The 21,169-nt window shown below is 38.2% G+C and overlaps 1 protein-coding gene across 1 annotated transcript; it reads left to right on the forward strand.

Annotated features, from left to right (window-relative positions):
- Positions 1–1,249: 1,249 nt before the first annotated feature.
- On the forward strand, positions 1,250–4,061 carry LOC139726033 (juvenile hormone acid O-methyltransferase-like). Its single transcript, XM_071637117.1, has 4 exons — positions 1,250–1,439; positions 2,024–2,343; positions 3,312–3,447; positions 3,889–4,061. Exons 1-4 carry the CDS (start codon positions 1,250–1,252, stop codon positions 4,059–4,061), a joined length of 819 nt encoding a protein of 272 aa, XP_071493218.1.
- The last annotated feature ends 17,108 nt before the right edge of the window (positions 4,062–21,169 follow it).

The following is a 21,169-nucleotide window of genomic DNA, read 5'->3' on the forward strand; positions in this document are numbered from 1 at the left end:
AACTCATAGTCTGGCTTTGCAGACCCTTGGACAGAGTTTGAGCCGAAGAACCTGCCTTGGAAATTTGATGGATGACAAGGTATAGCTCACTTATCCAGGTTAGTGAAGATGAAACACCTCATTTCTTCCAGCTACTTTGCAGAATTTTTTGAAATTTGAATTTTAACACACGTATCTATGGGGAATTATTTACCCGTGTGAGCCCTCCAGTGACTTCAAAGTTGCGCCATCTTGCGCCGAGTTCAGTATAGCCTTTCATCATGCACTGTCGGTATACTGCGCGCATCATAGCGCCTGTTCCAAAATATAATAGTAGAGTTCAGTGGTGCAGAGACCTTTTATACTGGAACGACAATCAGTTTAGAACGCCACGCATCCACTGTTCGTCCAGTGTTCATCCACTGTTCACCCCGATGCCTGGTAGGGGTGTCTTTTTCGGGATCTTTCTTGACCTTTCATACCAAAAGTGGCCTGATAGGATGAACAGTGGACGACCTCCGGACGTCAACCACTGTTCAGCCTATAATATGAAAGGGATATTAAATATCTAGCGTGAAACAAATTGTTCGAAAGATGCGAAACGAGAAATCGCCGAATAATTCTTCCGCATCGCTGACTTCGGTCAGTTCTAAAGGGCAAGGGCATGCAAAACCGTGAAATCTGCCCACGGCAGTCCGCGTCCATCCGTGTGCTAGCAAGCAAGGTTAGGATAGGTACATTGCAGGGCTGTCAACATTGAAAACTAGTTGAGAGTGAGACTCCCATAGGCCAATGCTATAATTTAGGAGTCAAAGTGAGTGTGATCAATAGAAATGCATGCAAATGAAATAAAGTTTTAGAGTGAGAAAGGACCAAAATGAGTGAGTCTCACTCTCAATGAGTGAGAGTTGGCAGCCCTGAGGTTGGGTTAGGTAAGGGATTGAATCTATGTTTGAATTAGTCGAGGGACATATAGGAAGTCTTTTTGAGAATAAGATTGAGAAAGAGCAGAAAGAACAAAGGGGGAAAAGGAAAGGAGGACGAAAGATGCTATACTGTGGAAATCAACCCCGCCACTTTATGAATCACTCGTAGTGAGGTTGGTGGGTCAGCATTTAAGGTATTATACCGTTGAAGGAAGCCCCACCGCTTTGCGTACCGTTGAACGCCATTTTGCTTCTGTCAATAACTGATCAGCAAACCTTGTCTGTGCATTCAAACTTGTATAAACTTTTAAAAGAGAAGATTGTCCACACCTTTACAAATCGCAATGAACGCTTGGGATGTCATCGGTGCGCAAGCTTACCTGCATATAAGCGAAGATGGTGGTATTCAGAGTAATGTAAGGAAGATCGTGTTCAAAGATTTCGACTTAAGCCCCAATGACGAGGTGCTCGATGTTGGATGCGGGCCGGGGACGGCGTGCGGGGAGATCGCACCACGTGTCAAATCCGTTACAGGTATGAACGTTGGCTTTGGAGAAATTTAGTCTAACTCTGTCTTACGGAGCTCTTGCACTTCTGATTATTCCCTGGTCGTTACGTTATGGTTGATGGTGCAGTTAAAAGAAGGGTGGGGGATAAATGGAATCCATAGTATTTACGTTAGCTTTTTTATCTTGTCACAGTTTAAAAATGTTCAAAATATAATTGACAAGTACGCGGATTAATAACATTGTTGGTCCTTACGTTGCGAACAACGATGGTCTATTTTGAAATCAGAAATCATTGTCATTTACGCTTTTAAGATACCCTTGTCTTTGTACTTTACCTGCAATGCATTATCAATTTACTTGACAACAAATAAGAAGTTGTTATATACTGACAATCAGGATGACAATGATATAGCTTATCTTCAGTGTATGTTCATCTCTTTATGCACGCATTGAGTATGGTTTTGTTTTTCGTCACGCTTACTTTTTGTTTTCCCTCATAACTTTCCTATTAGCATAAGATAACTACAATGTACTAACACCTATATATACACTTGACGCATTATAATGTCATCTATAGTCCTTAATAACTTCCCCATCCCCATCCCCAAGGAATCGACCAATCTCCAGGTATGATTTCTGTGGCCAACCAGAAATACGCAGCCTCAAATGTCGACTTTGTCGTCGCCGACGCACATTCCTTTGGTCAGGGATGGGAGGAGAAATTCGACAAGATCATCAGCCTCTGCGTGCTTCACTGGTGCGGAGATCAGAAAAGAGTTCTACAGAATGTTTTCCGCTGCCTAAAACCAGGAGGGCGCTTCCTCCTTTGGTTTAACCTCCAATCTCAGCTGCTCAGCAAGAGGTGTAAATACGGAGAGACGGGCGATACGTGGTTAAGAGCTCACCCAAAATGGGGGCCGTATCTCACGGTATGATGTGTTTTCAAGCTCACAATGCCTTGAAAAAAAGATCTATGTATATATATATATATATATATATATATATATACTTGTATATAATGATAATACTAGTAATAATACACTCGACAAAGAAAAAGAAAGTAAACACTTTTTTCAATTAAAGTATTTCATTGAAGAATTCGAAAAAAAAAATCATTGCATCACATACCATGCATAAAGGTCAACCCAGTAGGTTTATACAAAGGGAAACCTTATGCATGAGTGAAGACATTCCTTTTGTCCTCCGAGGCACAAAAGTAAAAAATTGCAGAAATTGACAAATGGCCTCCAAGATAGAAATGACAACAAAAGATCAATTCAACGCAATGAGAGATATGAGTGAATAACAGAAATAAGTGACCGTTCCTTTATTTCTCTTTCCATTGTAAAACAAAAACACAGCGGGAAAACTGAAGGTGGAATATAAGAATTTTCCATCAATTCAAACTTTTAATGACATAGGGAGTAAGCCGCAAAGGTGATAAAATCGACGGAATTTCTTCATTTCACCTTTTGATTTAGGAATTTAAGAATGCATGAGACAAATTCAAGAGCTAAATATTTAGTATATTTATACTAAATATTTCTGCACACTGTTTTTTTTTTATTTGCTCATTCTCAAGTGTTCTTGATTCTGAAAAGTACGTTTATCGTATGTTATACAATGCTATAACAGGTGAAAAAATATTAGGAACTCAATCTTTTACAAAGAAATGCAGGAGACAGCCGTCTTCAAAATTGTTCTAAAGCCTTTCTGTACACGCAGATGACACTGAGCATGAGAAAGGAAAATGTATTATAGTATTCAAAATTCTCGTCAACATTACATTGTATGTACGTTTGACACGAAGTTCAGAGCGTCTTTTATTGAATCTCAGAAACATACAACGTGATTATGTATATACTTTTGTGTATGCATTTCCTTTTTCTTTCTCCAGGACTATGAATATGAACAAACTGACTGGCCATGCGCCGACGATTTTTTGAAAATGTTTCGGTCAGTCGGCTTCAAAGTTGTTTCCTCTCGAGCTGCTGACGTCACATGGGTCAAATGGAATGCTATTGAAATTAAAGGTACAATTCAAAGGAGTTCACGAGTCGGTTGACATCTACTGGTGCATGTGAAACTATGTACCATTATTCTTTCGTCGTTTTACTATCAAAAGATTTGCCTTCGAATACTGGAACAAAATGTGCCATTTACGAGAGTTCGTTGGTTTTGTTGTTGTTGTTGTTTCAATCTCACCGAAGAAAGTATGAAAGTAAATGACGTGGAAAATTGCTGCACTAGATTTCAAAGGAATCGTCTTCAAAATAATGATAGATAAGATAGATAGTTTGGCTATTTCATTACAACTTCGATTGGGTTTTCTGTTGAACAATTTTTGATCCTTTGTTGCTGTTTTGTTGTTTAAGTTGCGTGTTGGTTTCCAATAACGAACCCATACACGCCAGAAATAGAGATTATCTTAGAAATCAGAGCTAGAAACAAGCGACCATTTCTTTTGCATACAGATCACATCAGAATTGCCGTTGGGCACCTTCGACGTATCCCCGACGATCTGAAGGACGAATGTATCGACGACATCCACAGGTGGTTGGTCGATGTGACGCCGAAAACTTCCGAAGGACTTCCGATGGGCCCGCTTGGAAAGATGGAGGCGCTCCATGTTGTGGCAACTAAATAACACCATGGCGCATTGGTCAAGTGAAAAATATCGGAAAGTTTCAGTTGCTGGCAGCCACACTGACAAAAGATGGAGAAGTTTGGCGGGGAAGAGGGAAATATCCCTAGTTGGGATGGGAAGTTTCGCGAGAAGTTCTACGGGAAGTTTGCGGTGACACTGGCAAAACTTCGAGATCTTATGGCCCCGTCACACCTTTCCTGGTAAGCTACGCGGGCTTGTTGCGAGTAAGGATTTTCCAGCACGCAGGAGAATTTTCTGCGGGCGGACAAGGATGTTGGCGAGTTCCATACTTGCGTCTTACTGCTACCTATGATCTGCGGGCAATCCCCGCGACTCACCCAGAACGAGTTTTGAGCATGCTCAAGGCCTTGTCACACCGTGTCTTGGGAAGCCTTGCGGGTTGACTTGCAGGGAAAAATTTTTGCTACCCGGACCTCTCAGCAGTTGCTCCGCACCTGACAGTACCTAGCGCGTATCTCGCTCGTAGTTGCCCGGAGGTGCTCACGCAAGTCCCATTAAATTGCAGCCAAGTTTTGAGCATGACCAAAACTTTTTCAGGGTGAGTCGCGGGGATTGCCCGCAGAGATCCACGCAGAACGCCAGTAGGAGGCCTTTAGCGGCAGCACGTCACAGGCAACTCCCACGCAGGTACTTCGCAGTCCCCGTATGTGTCATGATAATGACATTCTGTTGGGCTTTTGCCATTCCTTCAGAGAGATTCTTTCACCGAGTTTTCAGCTCTCACTCGCCACCCACGCGTCTGACACGCACGCAGGTAACATGGAAGTAGAACGTAAGTAACACAGGTCCAGGTATAGGCCGTGTCACACATTTCCGGGCAAGCTACGCGGGCTTGTGGCGAGGAGGTAGTTTCCAGCACGTAGATTTTCCGCGGGCGAACAAGAATGTTTGCAATTTTCGCACTTGTTTCGTACCTACTAGACGCGTGCTACTTAGCCTCTACTTGCGTGCATTCCGTGTGACCTGCGTGAGAGCTTTGAAACCGATCCGTTTTCTGTTACGAGCGACTTATGGGTACTGAGAAGTACCTGCGTTGGAGTTGTCTGCGAGGTGCTGCCGGTAAGGGTCTCCTACTGGTGTTTTGCGTGTACCTCTGCGAGCGAACCCCCAAGACTCACTCGAAACAAGTTTTGAGCATGCTCAACTCCTCGTCATACCGTATCTGGGGAAGTTTTGCGGCTTGACTTGCGGGGAAACAAATTTGCTACCAAGAGCTCTCCGAAGTTGGTCCGCACCTGACACTACCTAGCGCGTATCTCGCCTGTAGTTGCCCGGAGGTGCTCACGCAAGTCCGATTTATCTGCAACCAAGTTTTGAACATGACCAGAACTTTTCCTAGTGAGCCGCGGGGATGCCCGGAGAGGTCCACGCAGAACGCCAGTAGGAGGTCCTTAGCGCCAGCACTTCGCAGGCAACTCCCACGCAGGTACTTCACAGGAACCGTATCAGCAGCCAAGATAATCACATTCTGTGGGACTTCTGCCATTCATTTAGAGGAACTCCTTAACTGAGTTGTCAGCCCCACGCGACTGGTACAAAGGTCACACAGTATACCCGCAAGTAGAATTTAAGTAGAACGCGTCCGGGTGAGTCGCGGGGATTGCCCGCAGATCATAGGTAGCAGTAAGACGCAAGTACGGAACTCGCCCAAATCCTTGTTCGCCCTCAGAAATTGCCGGTATGCTGGAAAATCCCTACACGCAACAAGCCTGCGTAGCTTTCCCGGAAAGGTGTGACAGGGCCTAAATATGGTTGTGGGTAAATTTGCGTGCACACCTCTGGGTGACTACGGGTGAGATACGTGCTAGGTACTGCCATGTGCGGCTCATTCCGGGGACCTCCGGGTAGTAATTGTTCTTCATAAGTCACACGCAAGGCTTGCCCGGAAAGGTGTAACACGGCCTTTAAAAAAATGTTCTTCGCAAGTCGCATCCAAGGCTTGCACGGCAAGGTGTGACACGGTCTTAAAGATAGCCATCTTATTCTTCTCAAACTTTTGACAGTCTGACCGCGCCTGGTGCTTCTCTAGTTGTCATGCAGTAATGCCTCCGCCAAGGCAGGAGGTTATGTTCTCATCGGCGTTGGGTTGTTTGTTTGTCTGTTTGCAAAGTAGGCCTAACTCGAAAGGTGCGGTCATACTGGCAAAACTTCGAGATCTTAATTATCGCTGACTTAATCTTCTAGATCTTTTGCCAGTCTGACCGCGCCTATTAAGTTGTAAAAGGATTTGAATGAAATTTGCAGTAAAAATCGATAATAACACAGGAGGAAAAATGATTTTTCAAAAGACGTTTACATAATATAGGGATGTGTAAATGCATAGATATTTCTGTTATTGTTATCATTACTACCTGTTTTATGACTTATCTTTTAATCTTGAAACTAGCACATAGCAGGCGAGAGCCTTTGTCAAAAAAGGGCGCCTCAATCCTTGCGGTTGAAATAGCATTGCACAAATACTGAACCGTTCTGTCACTATAAATCACTAAATACATCTTCTTTCTTGATTGAAAACTATCTCAAAACCAAAGAGTATAACAGGCCCTACATCATTTCGTTGAATTTCAGTTCTACAAATTCAAAAACTCTCTCGAGAAGGAGAGGAACTCCATCCCACACCTCCTATCATTCGTTCCATACCATAGCTTTAAACCATTTACACGCACACTGAAAAGACACACACACAGAAATATCACGATTTACAATTATGATCTAGTCATTCATGTCTGAATTACCTCGATACCACCTTTCTAAGGCTTTAAATTCAAATTCAAATTCAAATTCAAATTTATTTCACATGCTAAAAAGAAAACATCACGTTCACAATAAAACAGAAGAGAAAAATATACAAACAGACATACGCGTGAGGGATCAGTAAAGGCCGTATGAAGCCTATCGAGGCCGATTCCCTTACAAACAATAAATAGTACGCAATTTCCATCAAATATACATCAAGGAACAAAAACAACAAAGAAACATCACACCAATAAAAAAGAAAAGAAAAAAAAGGTGGCAAAATTATTACAATAATTACTCAATTGCACTTTGTATTAATAAAATTTTATATTTACGTTTAAAAGAGGACAGTGTTGGACTCTCTTTAATAAAAGTTGGCAACTCATTCCAGCATTTTGCTCCAGTGTATCTAATTGTAGTCTTAGAGAACTTATATCTGTAAAAAGGTAAACATATCTCATTGGCACGTCTAGTGTTGTAGGCGTGGATTGCACTCTTTGGGGTAAACGAATTATGGAACGTGACAGGTAAGACACCTTTAAAGTATGAAAACATAAATGTAGCCACTTGAAATTGCACAATTTGATCAATTTTCAAAATTTTCAATTTCTTAAACAGTACTGCAGTGTGTGCAAACGGATCTACATTACAGAGTATTCTTATTGCACGCTTTTGTAACATCAAGACACGATTCAATAAATATAATGAACTATGACCCCATATTATTGCACAATACGTTAAATGTGGGGAGATCATTGTATGATACATAGTTAATAGAATTTTTAAAGGAAATATATGTTTCAGATAATTCATGACACCAACAATTCTACTTATTTTGATACAAATATCATCAAAATGACCTTTCCATGTTAATCCATCATCAATTGTAACACCAAGAAATTTTACTCTGTTAACCTGCTTGATTTTGACATTACCTATATATATTTGTAAAACATCTGCATCTATTACCTCATTTTTTTGTCTTAAATACCATATAACATGTTTTATCAATATTTATAAACAAACGATTTGCAGTAAACCAAGAATACACTTTCTGCATTTCTGAATTTATCATATTATTAACTTCATGCACATCCCGGCCTGAAAAAAATAGGTTTGTATCATCTGCAAATAATATGGAATATAAATTAGGGCTTACAAACTGCAAATCATTAACAAAAAGCAAAAAGAGAAGAGGCCCCAGTACAGAACCTTGTGGAACGCCTGTATTCACATAGCACAATTCTGATTTTTTTATTATTTACAACTGTATATTGTATACGATTTGATAAATAACTTTTAAACCAGTTCAAAATATTTCCTCTTATTCCATAATATTCTAATTTCATAATAAGTATTCTATGATCTATACAATCAAATGCTTTTGTTAAATCTAAGAATATTCCGACCAAAAATTCATGATTTTCAAATGCATTTGATATTCTTTCCATCAATTTAAGTAGCGCCATATATGTAGAATAACCTTGTCTAAACCCAAACTGCTGATGATACAAAATATTATTGCTGTCAATAAATCGAGCATAAACTAATTTTTCAAACAATTTAGTAAAAACTGACAACAATGATATTGGCCTTTAATTTTGTAGCTGGTGTTTGTCCCCCTTCTTAAAAACTGGAATTACTTTTGCTACTTTAAGTTGTCGTGGGAATATCCCACTTTCCAAAGATGAATTCAATATTGCACACATGGGTTCCATTATAAAACATATTGATTTCTTGAATACATTGACGTGAATATCGTCATCACCAGGACTCTTATTTACTTTCAAATCATTGACAATAGTTAACATTTCCGATATAGTAATAGGCTTAAAAAACATAGATTGGCTATAAGAATTGCGCAGGGAAGTATAAGCAGAAGCAGATGCATTGGACACTTCTGATACAATATTTCTACCTATTGCACAAAAATACTCATTAAAATGTGTTGCTACAGACTCTGCAGAATCGATACACTGATCATTGACTTGCAATGATTCAATATGATTATTCTGCCTTTGTTTATTCATAACATCATTAATAAGAGACCATGTTTTCTTTAAATTCCCACGCACACAACTAAATTTCCTGTAATGATACTCACGCTTCCTTTTACGTAGTTCCTTATTAACTAAATTCCTATACTGTTTAAATTTCTGTTCATTGGTGGCTGTACGATTCCTGAGATACTTACGATATAATAAATACTTCTTTTTACACATTTTTCTAAGCGTGCTATTAAACCATGGTTTGTCATTCCTTCTCACTCTGTGCACACATGTTTGTAGCGGAAAACACTTATTATAGAACAGGAGATATTTGGCAAGAAAGGCATCGAATTTATCATCTACATTGTGCATATTAAGGATGTACTCCCAGTTACACATATAAAGCATATTACAGAAATACTGTATAGATGGGTCATCAAAGACACGTCTAGATCTGTTGCCTTCAATGTTGCTGTAAAAGTTGCATCTTATAATAGTAAATATCGGTAAATGGTCACTAACATCACATGTAAATATCCCGGATATGACAATACTCTCTAGATTATTAACAAAAATATTATCTAGAAGTGTTGATGACTGTGTTGTTATTCTAGTGGGTTTTGAAATTACCGGAGAAAATGAATATGATGAAAACATGTCAATGAAAGCATCAACAGTCGACACAGATGACAATAAATTTACATTAAAATCCCCGACCACATAACAGCTTTTCTTTTCCCTCATAATCTTGTGAAATGGCAATTCTATGGCATGCAGAAACTGGGAAATAGATGCAGCAGGTGGCCTATATACAACTGTTACTATAATGTTTTCACTTTGACAGTATATCTCAATACATACCATTTCAATGTTATCAAATAATTCCAAATCTGTCCTTCTCTTGAATTTCAAATCTTGACTTATATAAAAACCAACTCCTCCACCACGTTTATCACAGCGTCTGTTATCTACAAATGTGTAACTGGGTAAAACGCACAATGAACTTTCTTGTGTCTTTAGCCAGGTTTCTGTTACAGCAATGAGTGAAAATTGGTGCCTAAAATTTTGTAAAAATGTGTCCATATTATCAAAATTCTTCTTTATACTTCTGCAGTTAAAATGACAGATCGATAAGTGGTTGTCCGTGTCTAAATCTTTCAGAGAATTATCAAATTGCACTGGAAGATAGTAATTAGAATTGTGTTCAAAGTATCCATTTCGAGTATGCTGGCTTAAGTTGCCGTAACAAGTTGAGCACTGCCCATTAGGCCTACTATCATTCAGGTTAAAATCAATTTGCCGGTCACAAGTAACACACACATGTACAGAGTTAAAAGACATTACGAGAATAACAAAGCATAGCATAAATATAAAAGAACTATAAAATGTAAAAAAGCACAAAATTTATTGCAACGGGTGATGCCTGGAGAATTTAAAACATATCATATTACAACAGTATACTAAAATCATAGTGTGGTGACGGAACTATATGTTATATACAAATTAAAAGAATTTACCTGTGTACAGTATACTTCCAACTTAATGTAGTTACAATCTATCCAGATCATTCTTGTTGTGGATCTGCTTTCGCATAGTCTTTCCTCCAGTTGTTTTGACAGAGACCAGGACTCTTCCATCTACAGACCAGGCAGCGAGAATGTTGCTGTCTCTTTTTTTGCTGGCAAGAAAGGCATCTTGAAGGAGCTTCCGGTTGAGGTCTGTGAGGTCTTCACAAATGCTCATACCCGAACCCTTGAGCTTCCTCCGATTTCTCAGCAGCTGCTGGCGATGCTTGTAGGACGTCAGTTTCACTATGATAGCTCTTGGTCTTGCTTTTCCTGGCGTTGGTTGGACATCACGATCGCGGTAGATACGATGACTGCGATCGATATCCTCTGATTTCAGGTCCACGCCGAGCTGTTGTTTGGCGATGCGACATACGACTGCATCTGTGTTTTCCTCGCTGGTTTCCTGGACTCCAAAAAACCTCACGCAATTCCTGCGGGAGTACTGCTCCTGTTGATTGAGCTGGGATTGGAGACTCCTGATCAGCTGATGATCTTTTTCTGCGTTGGACTTCAGTGTGGCAGCGTCCTCTTGAAAAGCTTTGACCTTTTGCTCTTAAAAGATCAAAGATCATTCCCTCTTGTTTTTCCACGCTTTCAATGAGGTGCTGGAATTTGGATTCCATCACCTGTGCTACTGCCTCTTTGATCGCTGTCAGCACCTCTTCATCCCTGAGCGCATCCTTAATGAGATTCTTCGTTGATCTAGTTGTTGACATGCTGTTCACAGGTTGGGCTATTCCAGAGAACAAAGGCAGTGAGACTTGCGCAGCGCAGGTGGGAAGTCTGTTCAGGAATGAGTGGAATGTCATCTTGGGTAGCTATAGCCTGTAGTATAGTACGTGGCAAGTTTAGCTCGTGACGCTCAGTTGCAGCATGATATTGGGTGAATGGGACTAAGCAGAGTTGCTGAGGAATCTGGCAATATCGACGGACAGATTTTGGCAAGAGTTTAGCAACAATAGGATAAAATATAATTACTAAAAATCACCACAGCAGATTCTCCAGGCACCAACAGGTCTTGTGTCACCAAGTCATGGTACTTTCACTCTTCCGAATGAGGAGAAATAAGTCCAAAATACGAGCTCCTGTTTGACAGCTTGCTTTACTGCTCCGCTGCTCACTAAAATTATCCCTCGAAAGTATGCCCCAGATCGTTGGATTTCATTTATATATATTGTATAATATAATATTCCATAGCTCCGTCCTGTGAAAGGGGGATATCCCATCTCACCCCCCCCCCTTTCCAGTCCCCTATAAGGCTAGACTTGGGTGAGCTGTGGCATAGTGGATAAGACTCCTGTGGGGGCCCTGTGGCATAGTGGATAATACTCCTGACTCCCGATCGCAGGACCCGAGTTCGACTCCCACTATATCATGTTCCTCTCGGCCCAGGTGTATAAATGGGTACCCGGCAACGCTAGGGTAATAATAGCAGGGCCCTCTTGTAGAGCATTGGCAACACTGAAGAGGCTACCCTGAGTAGATAAGACCTTTGGTCCAGTTCCCTTATAGTACAAAACCCTTTGGTTCAGTTCCCATATGGTACAAAACCAAGACACACAAGCGGATGACAGATAATCAAGCCATTCGCAGTGTCTTTGAATATTATTTTTTTTCCTACTTTCCGATTGAATATTTCCAATTATTCATCTAAGAGTGCTTATCGTTGTTGGAACAAACATTGTTCCCCCAGGTCTGAGGATCTGTCTTTACGCCGTTGCTTAGAGTATTGTACACGACATGGACTGGCGTTTTCTTATAAACAAGTTAATATCAATAACAATATTGATTTTTTTTTTTGGGGGGGGGGGATTTGCTGTTGTTATTGCTGTGATGTTGCTAGTACATTGCATTAAGGTCTACACATTGCTGCAATAGTCACAACCGGTTGGTACTGTACAAATCCACTGAAATTTCAGACTTCGTAGACAATAGGCTTAAGCCTTCATTGAATTAAAGGTACTGGAAGATATTTTCACATCACGATAGTTCACTATGTGTTGGAAACGCCGATGACATAAAGGTCGTTATTCCAAATGTTTGTTGACCCATGAATGAAATAAGGTTTTTATAGGGTTTTTGAGTTTTCGGAATATTTCTTTTTTATTTGATTCACTAAACATATTCATTCAGGATTGCTTGATCAGCATGAGCTGTTTTTCATCAAGGTAGTGAGATAAAACATAAAAATGTAAACAAATATTCAATAATTACCATGAATTGTCATCAGTATAAAGATCCAAATCAACTGCAGTAATTTAAGTAACAAATCAGATACTTAATTATGAACAACGAAAATTTCATAATTTCAGATTCGTTTTTGCTAATCCTTTAGCAAGAAGACTGCAGAGAAAGACATAGAAAAAAATCAGAACCTCTGCAACAGACACACAGAAAACATGGCATAAATGTCGGCATACATGTCACATTTTTCAATGGGAGTAATAACTATACGCAATTCATCACACACATTCATGAGCACACATATCCACCCACTCACACACACACACGTACACACACACACACACACACACACACACACACACACACACACACGCATACACAGGTTGTCAATTGCATATACCGCATGCCTGTTCTCGAATTTTTTTGGGGAAAAGAGTATGTTTCAAGTGCTGAATTCAGGAAAAATCTTGCAGTATGACATTTCCGGAGATATTTCCAAAAAGGAGTAGTTTTCAAATCTTTCCTGAACGATCCTGAAATAGAGTCCCGGAAATTTAGTCCTCGACCACTAATGGTCAGGAAAAAAAACAAACTCAATGAAGGTCTCTCTGACCTGACCTCTGTTTGATAATCTGTTTGTTCTGGTCAAATCCACTAATGGTCAGGAACGGAAAAAAACCCATTACAGGTCTGTCTGATCAGAGAGGTGGGATGACCTCTTTTGAATGTGAAAAAATTTGTTCTGGTTATATTCAATTATGGTCACAAAGGAAAAAATGCATTGCAGGTCTCTCTGACCTGACCTATCTGAAATAGATGTAAACAGCGTCAAGATTGTTATTTTTTCAGTTGGTCATATAAATGCGAGGAGTTTACGTAAAAATGCTTGCAAATATTCTTGTCATCTTTGAATAACAGTTTTGAAATCAATGGAATAACTGATACTTGACTGAATACTAATTCACCTGTAAAAATGTGCAATAAGAATGTTTGATAGAACGGGAGGAAGTGTTGCTTTCTATATAACAAATGATATTCAATGCGTTTTACGTAATGATGTATCTTTAGTTCAAGAGAAATGTAGTATATTTTCAAAGAAATTAAAAAGTCATCAACTAAAGTTTAAGTCACCAGTTCTGTTGACAGACCTGCAAATTCCAGTGTGCTCTGGAAAAAATATATGTATTTGCTTCATGATTCTAATATAAATTTGCTTAATCATCACTCTCATGATGATACAAGTGATTTTATACAAAAAAAGAAATGTTTACTTACGACCTTTATTCACTTATTTCAAAACCATCACGATTTACATCGGAATCTTGTACGATGAACACTTTTCCTAACACCTTTCATGAAAGAGTAAGATCTGGTTTATCATACACTAATTGATCAGACCATTTTCCTGTTTTTTGTTTGATTTTTGCAAGTACCATACAAGGCGATACAAAATATCTCAGGAATAACATTAGGCCACAAAGAATATTAATTACTGATTAAAGGATTGAAGAATTAAAAAAAAACAGTTGACAAAAATTGATTGGTCATCTCTTTACAAGAGTGATGATGTGAATAAAAGTTATTATCATTTTATGGAGGTTTATAAAGCATTTTGTGAAGATTGTTTTCCTTTTGTTAGAGAGACTAAATTAATAGATAAAAAACCTAAAACCTGGATTACAAAAGCCATACTCACTTCTATTACAAAGGAGACTCGTCTCTACAAGGCATATCTCCATAACCCTAATGTGTCATTTTACAAGTACACTGCATTCAGGAACAGAATTTACAAGCATTATAAGCAAATTTTGTTAACATTTTGCAGAAATATCAGGGAAATATGAAAAGAATAGGGAGCAAAATTAATTACATATTAGGTAATAAGAAAAACATAATATTCGAGGTGAGACGTAGTCTGGTAAAAACAAGTATTTTCACTTGAGCAAATCGTTGATGAGTTTAATTCTTATTTTGCAGGAATTGGCCAGAAAATTTCAAATTCAATTCCCTCTATACCTAAGTCATATGAAAAATATCTAAGATCTCCTAACAATGATTCTATATTTTTAAAAAAATGTCTTTCGATGAATTGTTGAAAATATGTTCCTCATTGGACCCATCAAAAGCAAGTGATTCCATATCTCCAAGGTTGGTAAAATCATCAGTTGTTTGTTGTTTGGATATGTGATGTACTTAACACATCATTTCAAAGGGGGGTCCTAGATGCACTTAAGATTGCTAAGGTAGTGCCATTATAAAAAAAAATAGTAAGCAAATATTGATGATTACAGACTTGTTGCTATTTTATCTATTTGTTCTAAATTAATTCTATTAATTGAAAAAAGGATTGTACAGTTTTCTTGTAAAATATGAATTATTGATTAATGTACAATTTGGATGCAGAAAAAAAAGTTGGTGGTTTCCAAGTAATAAATCATTTTTCAATCAAGTACACAATATTTCAAAAGGCAAAGTATGTGAACGCAATTACGCAATTACCTCTTGTTAAAAAAAGATGAATTCCGTGACTGAAAGGCCCACATCAAGCATGTATCACTGCAGGTTGCAAGAGGTATCGGGGCATTATCTAGAATGAATTATACACTTCCTAAAAATACTCAAGATTACTGTACAATTCTATAATATATAACAGCACTTGTCATACTGTACTGTTGTACGGGGTAATTCATACCATCTATCTCAACTTGTATTGCTTCAGAAAAGAGCAATTCAGATTATAACACTCTCTGTGCGTGATGCCCCCACACTCCCATTATTCACAGAATATAGAATTTTTCCTCTTTTGGAATTGATTATGTGTAATATTCAATAGTTATGATTAATTTTCATATTGGTAATTTCCTAGATATTTGAGAATATGTTTCAGTGCAACTCATCTTTACAAGGCAGAAAATATTGTTACGTATACCCATAGTACATACGACTCAGGCATTGAACAATGTTGAAATCAATACGTTATGCAGGAATAAACATAGGGCCTATGGGATTATTCAAATGAGCATATGAAAGCATGCTCAACTTTGTCAAGTTTTTAACTTTAATGTAAAAGAGAAACATTTAACAAAATGTGTTTTTGGGAAGTAAAATTTTCATTGTTTTTGTAATCATGTCGCTGATGTTTATGTACAACTTTTTACTATATTTCAAAATATAACTTCTTTATTTATGATTTTCGTGTAATTGTGAACAGTCGAAAAGTGCTCGTGTGTGAGTGGATGGGTATTTTTTGTAAAACTTTTAAAATTGTTTGTATAATATTATGTTTGATTTGTGTCAGAATATGATTTTGTCAGTGAGTAAATACTATGGTTTCAGTGTTGCCCCATTGACACAAGCCCTACCTCACATGGGTTCATGACCTTTCAATGTATTTTTTATGTACACTTTACGATGTAGTTACATGCATATTTTTGTTAGCATGGATGTGTTTTTGTTTTTTTACTGAACGGTTGAATAAAACTGAATTTAAATTGAATTGAAAGAGGATCAGTTTCAACACCCCTAAAAAAATATCTTAAAACGGGTACTGCGGCTTCTTTTTAGTCTTCGACCCGATTTTCCCGAACGAGCTTATGAGCATTTTTCGCTGCGAAGCATGCCAAACTAGTCTTCTTTTCCAAAAGCCCGTGGTAAGGGATCAAAATCCCGAGTAACCCATTTCCATCCTAAAGGGGGTGTTTCTGAGAATCTGGAACTAGCATATGTGTATGGTTGACCACCTGAGTTGGTGGGGGGAGGGGGGAGGGGGGAGGGGGGAGGGGGCAGTTGGAGGACAGAGAGGATATGCCCTGTATCCACAAACCCACATTGCTTTATAGGGCTCCAAGCTCACTATACTGAAGTAGAAGCAATGTCATGGGCAAAAGATAAAACGCCTAGATGATAGACTGAAACAACACCAACAGCAATAACCTTTCACCAAGGTGCCATTATTTCCTGACCATGCATCACAAAACCAACAAGTCACACGACCCGATTTTAGATGAGGACTCAAAGTACGTAAAATGACCCAATCGAGTCAATTTCGACATTTCTACATAATTTCAAAATTTGGATCACAAGAAAATTAGAAATTGTCTTTTTTCTCGCAGTTTTTTTTTTTCTTCAGGCTGACGTAGGCTTCTTACATTTACGGATTTGAAGCATGAGATACCCTTGTCACACTCTTGACTTTCACCTCTAATGATTTTGAAGGGATTATCCCATATTGCATTATACCAGCCATCATTTATTATGAATAGAATGCGTTTAATCAATATGAAAATTTTCTGCTTAGTTTCATGAGAAGTGATTGCTACTTCGGAATTTTATTCAATATGTTATGTAATATATCATCTGCAGTATTCTCATTCAATGTATGGCGGATCAACCTGCAGTGTCTGATTGATTTACCTCTGGTTTATGCTCCATTTATATACTCACTGCATCCGTACCTGTATTTACATTTTGCACTCGTTATGAACTTAATTCTAGATATGTGCTCGTGTATCTGTGTATCTATATGCTATTTTTTCACTCAGTTCTTATTCTTTTGGTTCTTGCTTTTCCTTTTCCTTTTTCTATCTTCTATTTCTTCTTCCCTTTGTACCTTGATATTTTAGCTTCCATATAGTTTCGTCATTATTACTTTGTGTTCTATCTCCATTAATTGCATAGCAAATTTACATTGGTATTTTTTCCTGGAACCTGCGTTTACAAGTTTGCTGTTCCATCATATTTTACAAGTCATAGGGAATTGTCTTATGTACAATAAGTATGCTGACACACTTTCTGTTCATTACCCGATTCATATCATATTTTGTGTCTTGCTTGGTTTGTATTCTTTTTTTTTTCTTTGGATGTATCTCGATTTCAAGTAAAATATGAAAATAAACGTGCTGGAACTGTTCACTGTGTCTCGAGTGTAAGACCAGTGCAGTTTCAGTTATTCAGTTCAATTCAATTCAATTTCACAAAGCACGCACCCCTGGGTGAGATTTGGCACTCGAATATATCCTTACCTTTAAAGCCTCTTTTTTCCTGTAAACCCTTTGGAGACAGTTTTTATCTTTCTTTCAATTATTCAAAAGGGTTAGGATAGTCCGTCGATATTAAGCTAATGTATATTCCAGCATATAATATTCTACAATATATATTCCAGCATTTCCGTATACTCTCAATACTGTGCAAACTTTTACATTTTTATCATACATTTGTGATATAATTTAAGCATTCAACTTCTGTAAAATATCTGGATGTGTCTGCTGCAAACGGGAAAAAAATTAGATTCAAGATTCAAATTTACTTTCATTTCTATGAATAAACAGAGAAATTGTATAGAACGTAATGGGCAGAACATAATTGCAAAAAAAAATTAAATTGACAAAATACACGTGAAAGTGAGTAACAATGACGAAAACACAATTGTATTTTTCTAAAGATGTATACATATACATACAGTACAGGACTACAGGCAAATTAAGGATAGGAATAGAAAAGGAGGGTCCTACTAAAAAACAGACCTTGTATGATGTGGAACCCTCAAAAAATACATAGAACAGATAATAATGATTAAAAGGGGGATGAACCCCAAATATGCATGTGAATTGAGTAAATGCAGCAATATTAGTAGATCACATCAGTGAAAGTTTTTGTAAAATCAGACAATTCGTTGAAAAATTATGAATTTCTGAAATTTTGACCGACGAGACCACTGGATCAGAAGACTACTACAGATCGTGACAGCACATATGGACCACGATTTAAAGAAAGTATAAAGACAATTCCACAATGTATCATTTCATTCCCTGGACTTGTTACTGATATATATGTCTAGGGTAATATTATTCCCCCTGCTTTCTGAAAGAGAAAAGTCTAGTGCTCTTTCATTATGCTAGAAAAGTAAAACATGTATATTCAAGATTCAAGATTCAAGACTCAAATTCATTTTCATTTCCATCAAATAAATAAAGAAATTACATTGTATATACAATGTACTGTGTATGTACAGGATATTTGTAATAATTGCAGAATATGATTTAACAAAGTACATAAAAATGAAATGAAAAACAGAAGAAAAAGAACACAAAATTATATCTTTTTTAATATATTAAAGCGTGTAATACAAGTTAACTAAGGATGGGGATGGAAATGGAGGGTCCCACTAAAAAAGCAAAGCTTGTACGATATGGGACCCTCAGAAAATGCAGAAAAACAGCGATACAAAACAAAATTAAACGAACCAATGTCAACTGACATGAAATCAAAATAATTGGGAAGGGAGAAAAGAAAGAAAGAAAAAAGAAAAAACATGTGATGTCATGATCCATATAATATAAGAAGTGTTCTGATCCAGCGGTCTCATCCGCAAAACTTCATAAATTCATAACTTTTGAACGGATTGTCCGATTTTCCTCAAACTCTTACTGATGTATTCTAATATTGTTCCATCCACTCAATCAACATGCATTTTAGGGGTTAATTCCCCTTTAAAGTATGGTGAACGAGACATTAGAATCAAGAAATTCATATAAAAGAAGGTGTTAAAGCAGAGAGAAATGTCTCCTAAAACAGATTTTTAATGTGACTTATTGAAAGATATTCGCGCCACTGAGAAATCGCGAGTTAAATAAGATATTCGCTCCGGAACAGCCGTCTTTTTCGAGCCTTAAAATATGACGTCACGAAATGAACAAAACTCTTTACGAGTGCAACGGGACGTCGTGGCTGCCATTTATGAAGCACGTATTTCTTGGTGAGCGGATGCAATATCTGGCCTGTAGTCGCATCTGCTTCTCGGCTGAAACATTAAAACGCCCAATTTTTACCTTATATTGGACGGAAAGACTTTGAGTTTGACATCGAGAGTGAATTGAGTGATGACAGTGACAATGACACTGATAGTGGCAGTGGCAAAGTCAGGGTGGTAGAAGAAGCGAGGGAGAGGCGACGGATATGGAAGGCCGCTGCGGACACAACTCGTTTGGGGCATCTATACATGGAAACGGACATACGTATGCAATTGCCTCTCCATACGTATGCCCCAAACGAACCACGTCCACAACGGCCCTCCATAGACGGAGCCCAATGTGTGGATGAAGTGCGTAGCACAGCGCACATTTCGTGACGTCATAATTTTGGTCACCGAAATTTCACCGTCAGATCGGGTTCAGGTGGTCTAAAAAGGGTCTCAAAGCACCATCTCTCCATCGATCTGGAGACGTTTTTACCTTCTGAAAGTTAATTATTCATATTTCTAGAGACTTAAGCTTTCCAGAAATGTATAAATCACCTTGTTTATGAATATCGTCCTTTTTTTCTCGTTCACCATACTTTAACGAGGCAACAAACTGATATAAACCAAAATCAAACGAAGTCAACTGACGTCAATCAAATTGGGAAGGAAAAAATAGAGAGAAAAAATGAAAAAGAATAAATGAATGAATGAATGAACGAATGAATGAATTATGTAATTCAATGTATAACATTTGCCCTTTGAACTTCATGTCTAGCGACTTTTTGGAAGCTTTGTGACGCAGGGTCTTAGTCGCTACAATATGGAGTGCCTCCAGCCTTCCGGTCGGGCCCATCGGAAGTCCTTCGGAAGTTTTCGGCGTCACATCGACCAGCCACCTGTGGATGTCGTTGACGCATTCGTCCTTTAGGTCATCCGGAATACACCGAAGGTGCCCTGTAAGAGTTTTGATCTGATCTGCAAAGAGTAAAGAACACAACACTGACGTCATAACGTTGGTTGGGGGTGCTTCGAACGAAGTTCACTATTCTAAATTTTGATTCACCTCTATTAAAATCGTAGTTACTGGCCTTAGATGTATCATTCACTGAAATACTTCTGAGAAGATAAATTACAAATGTTTACCATTTTGCCCCGCTCTGAGAGATTGCGTGTTCCACAATCATCACCATTATGAAACAGCTGTACTGGAATGTTAGACATCGCAGACATGCCCATTCATGAAACATTGAAGCTTCTACAACAATTGCAACCTGAGATATGGGTAGAAACACATTTAGCTATGACGACCATTTTGTATGTCAAGATGGCAGCCTACGAATTGTATCAAACAATCTACAATATTAGAAAATGATGTATCACAATGTCTGACATCATGAACATGCTTTTTCCACTAAATTTGAACCGTCTACGATGCTCATATTATGAAAATTAGGTCAAAGTATTGTTTACTATATGGCAGCCATTTTGAAATTCAAAATGGCGGCTGAAGACGTGGTGGGAAAAATGGAAACAAAGTTTTTGGGATTCATCACCCCAAAATTGACAAAGATAGCCAAAAAAAAAAAATCAATTTTTATCACACAAAAAATCCATGGATTACATTGTAGCCTCTAACTCGGCCTTTCGTCTGTCTCGTTCGGGAAGAGAGCACACAATGAGGAGAAATGGTACCTTGTTTCTAGCTTTTGTTTTCAAAACCTTTTTTAACTTCCAATTGCCACGTTTACACATGCAAAATGGTCGGATAAGGATCACGATCCATACCTCGAATTTTTTTTTTGGGGGGGGGGGGGTTGCTTGTTGATGTTGTTTTTGCATGCGTTCACACGAACAGAAAAATCTTGCAATATACTT

Source organism: Diadema antillarum, unplaced genomic scaffold (assembly GCF_040938485.1).
Source record: "Diadema antillarum isolate AM-2024a unplaced genomic scaffold, OU_Dant_1.0 scf00000017, whole genome shotgun sequence".
Taxonomy (NCBI): domain Eukaryota; kingdom Metazoa; phylum Echinodermata; class Echinoidea; order Diadematoida; family Diadematidae; genus Diadema; species Diadema antillarum.

Bases quoted from the DNA above. Each gene is read 5' to 3' on its own strand.
- LOC139726033 (XM_071637117.1), top strand. From the start codon at position 1,250: ATGAACGCTTGGGATGTCATCGGTGCGCAAGCTTACCTGCATATAAGC. The intron at 1,440-2,023 runs GTATGAACGTTG...CCCATCCCCAAG, and splicing joins ACGTGTCAAATCCGTTACAG to GAATCGACCAATCTCCAGGT. The intron at 3,448-3,888 runs GTACAATTCAAA...TTTTGCATACAG, and splicing joins GAATGCTATTGAAATTAAAG to ATCACATCAGAATTGCCGTT.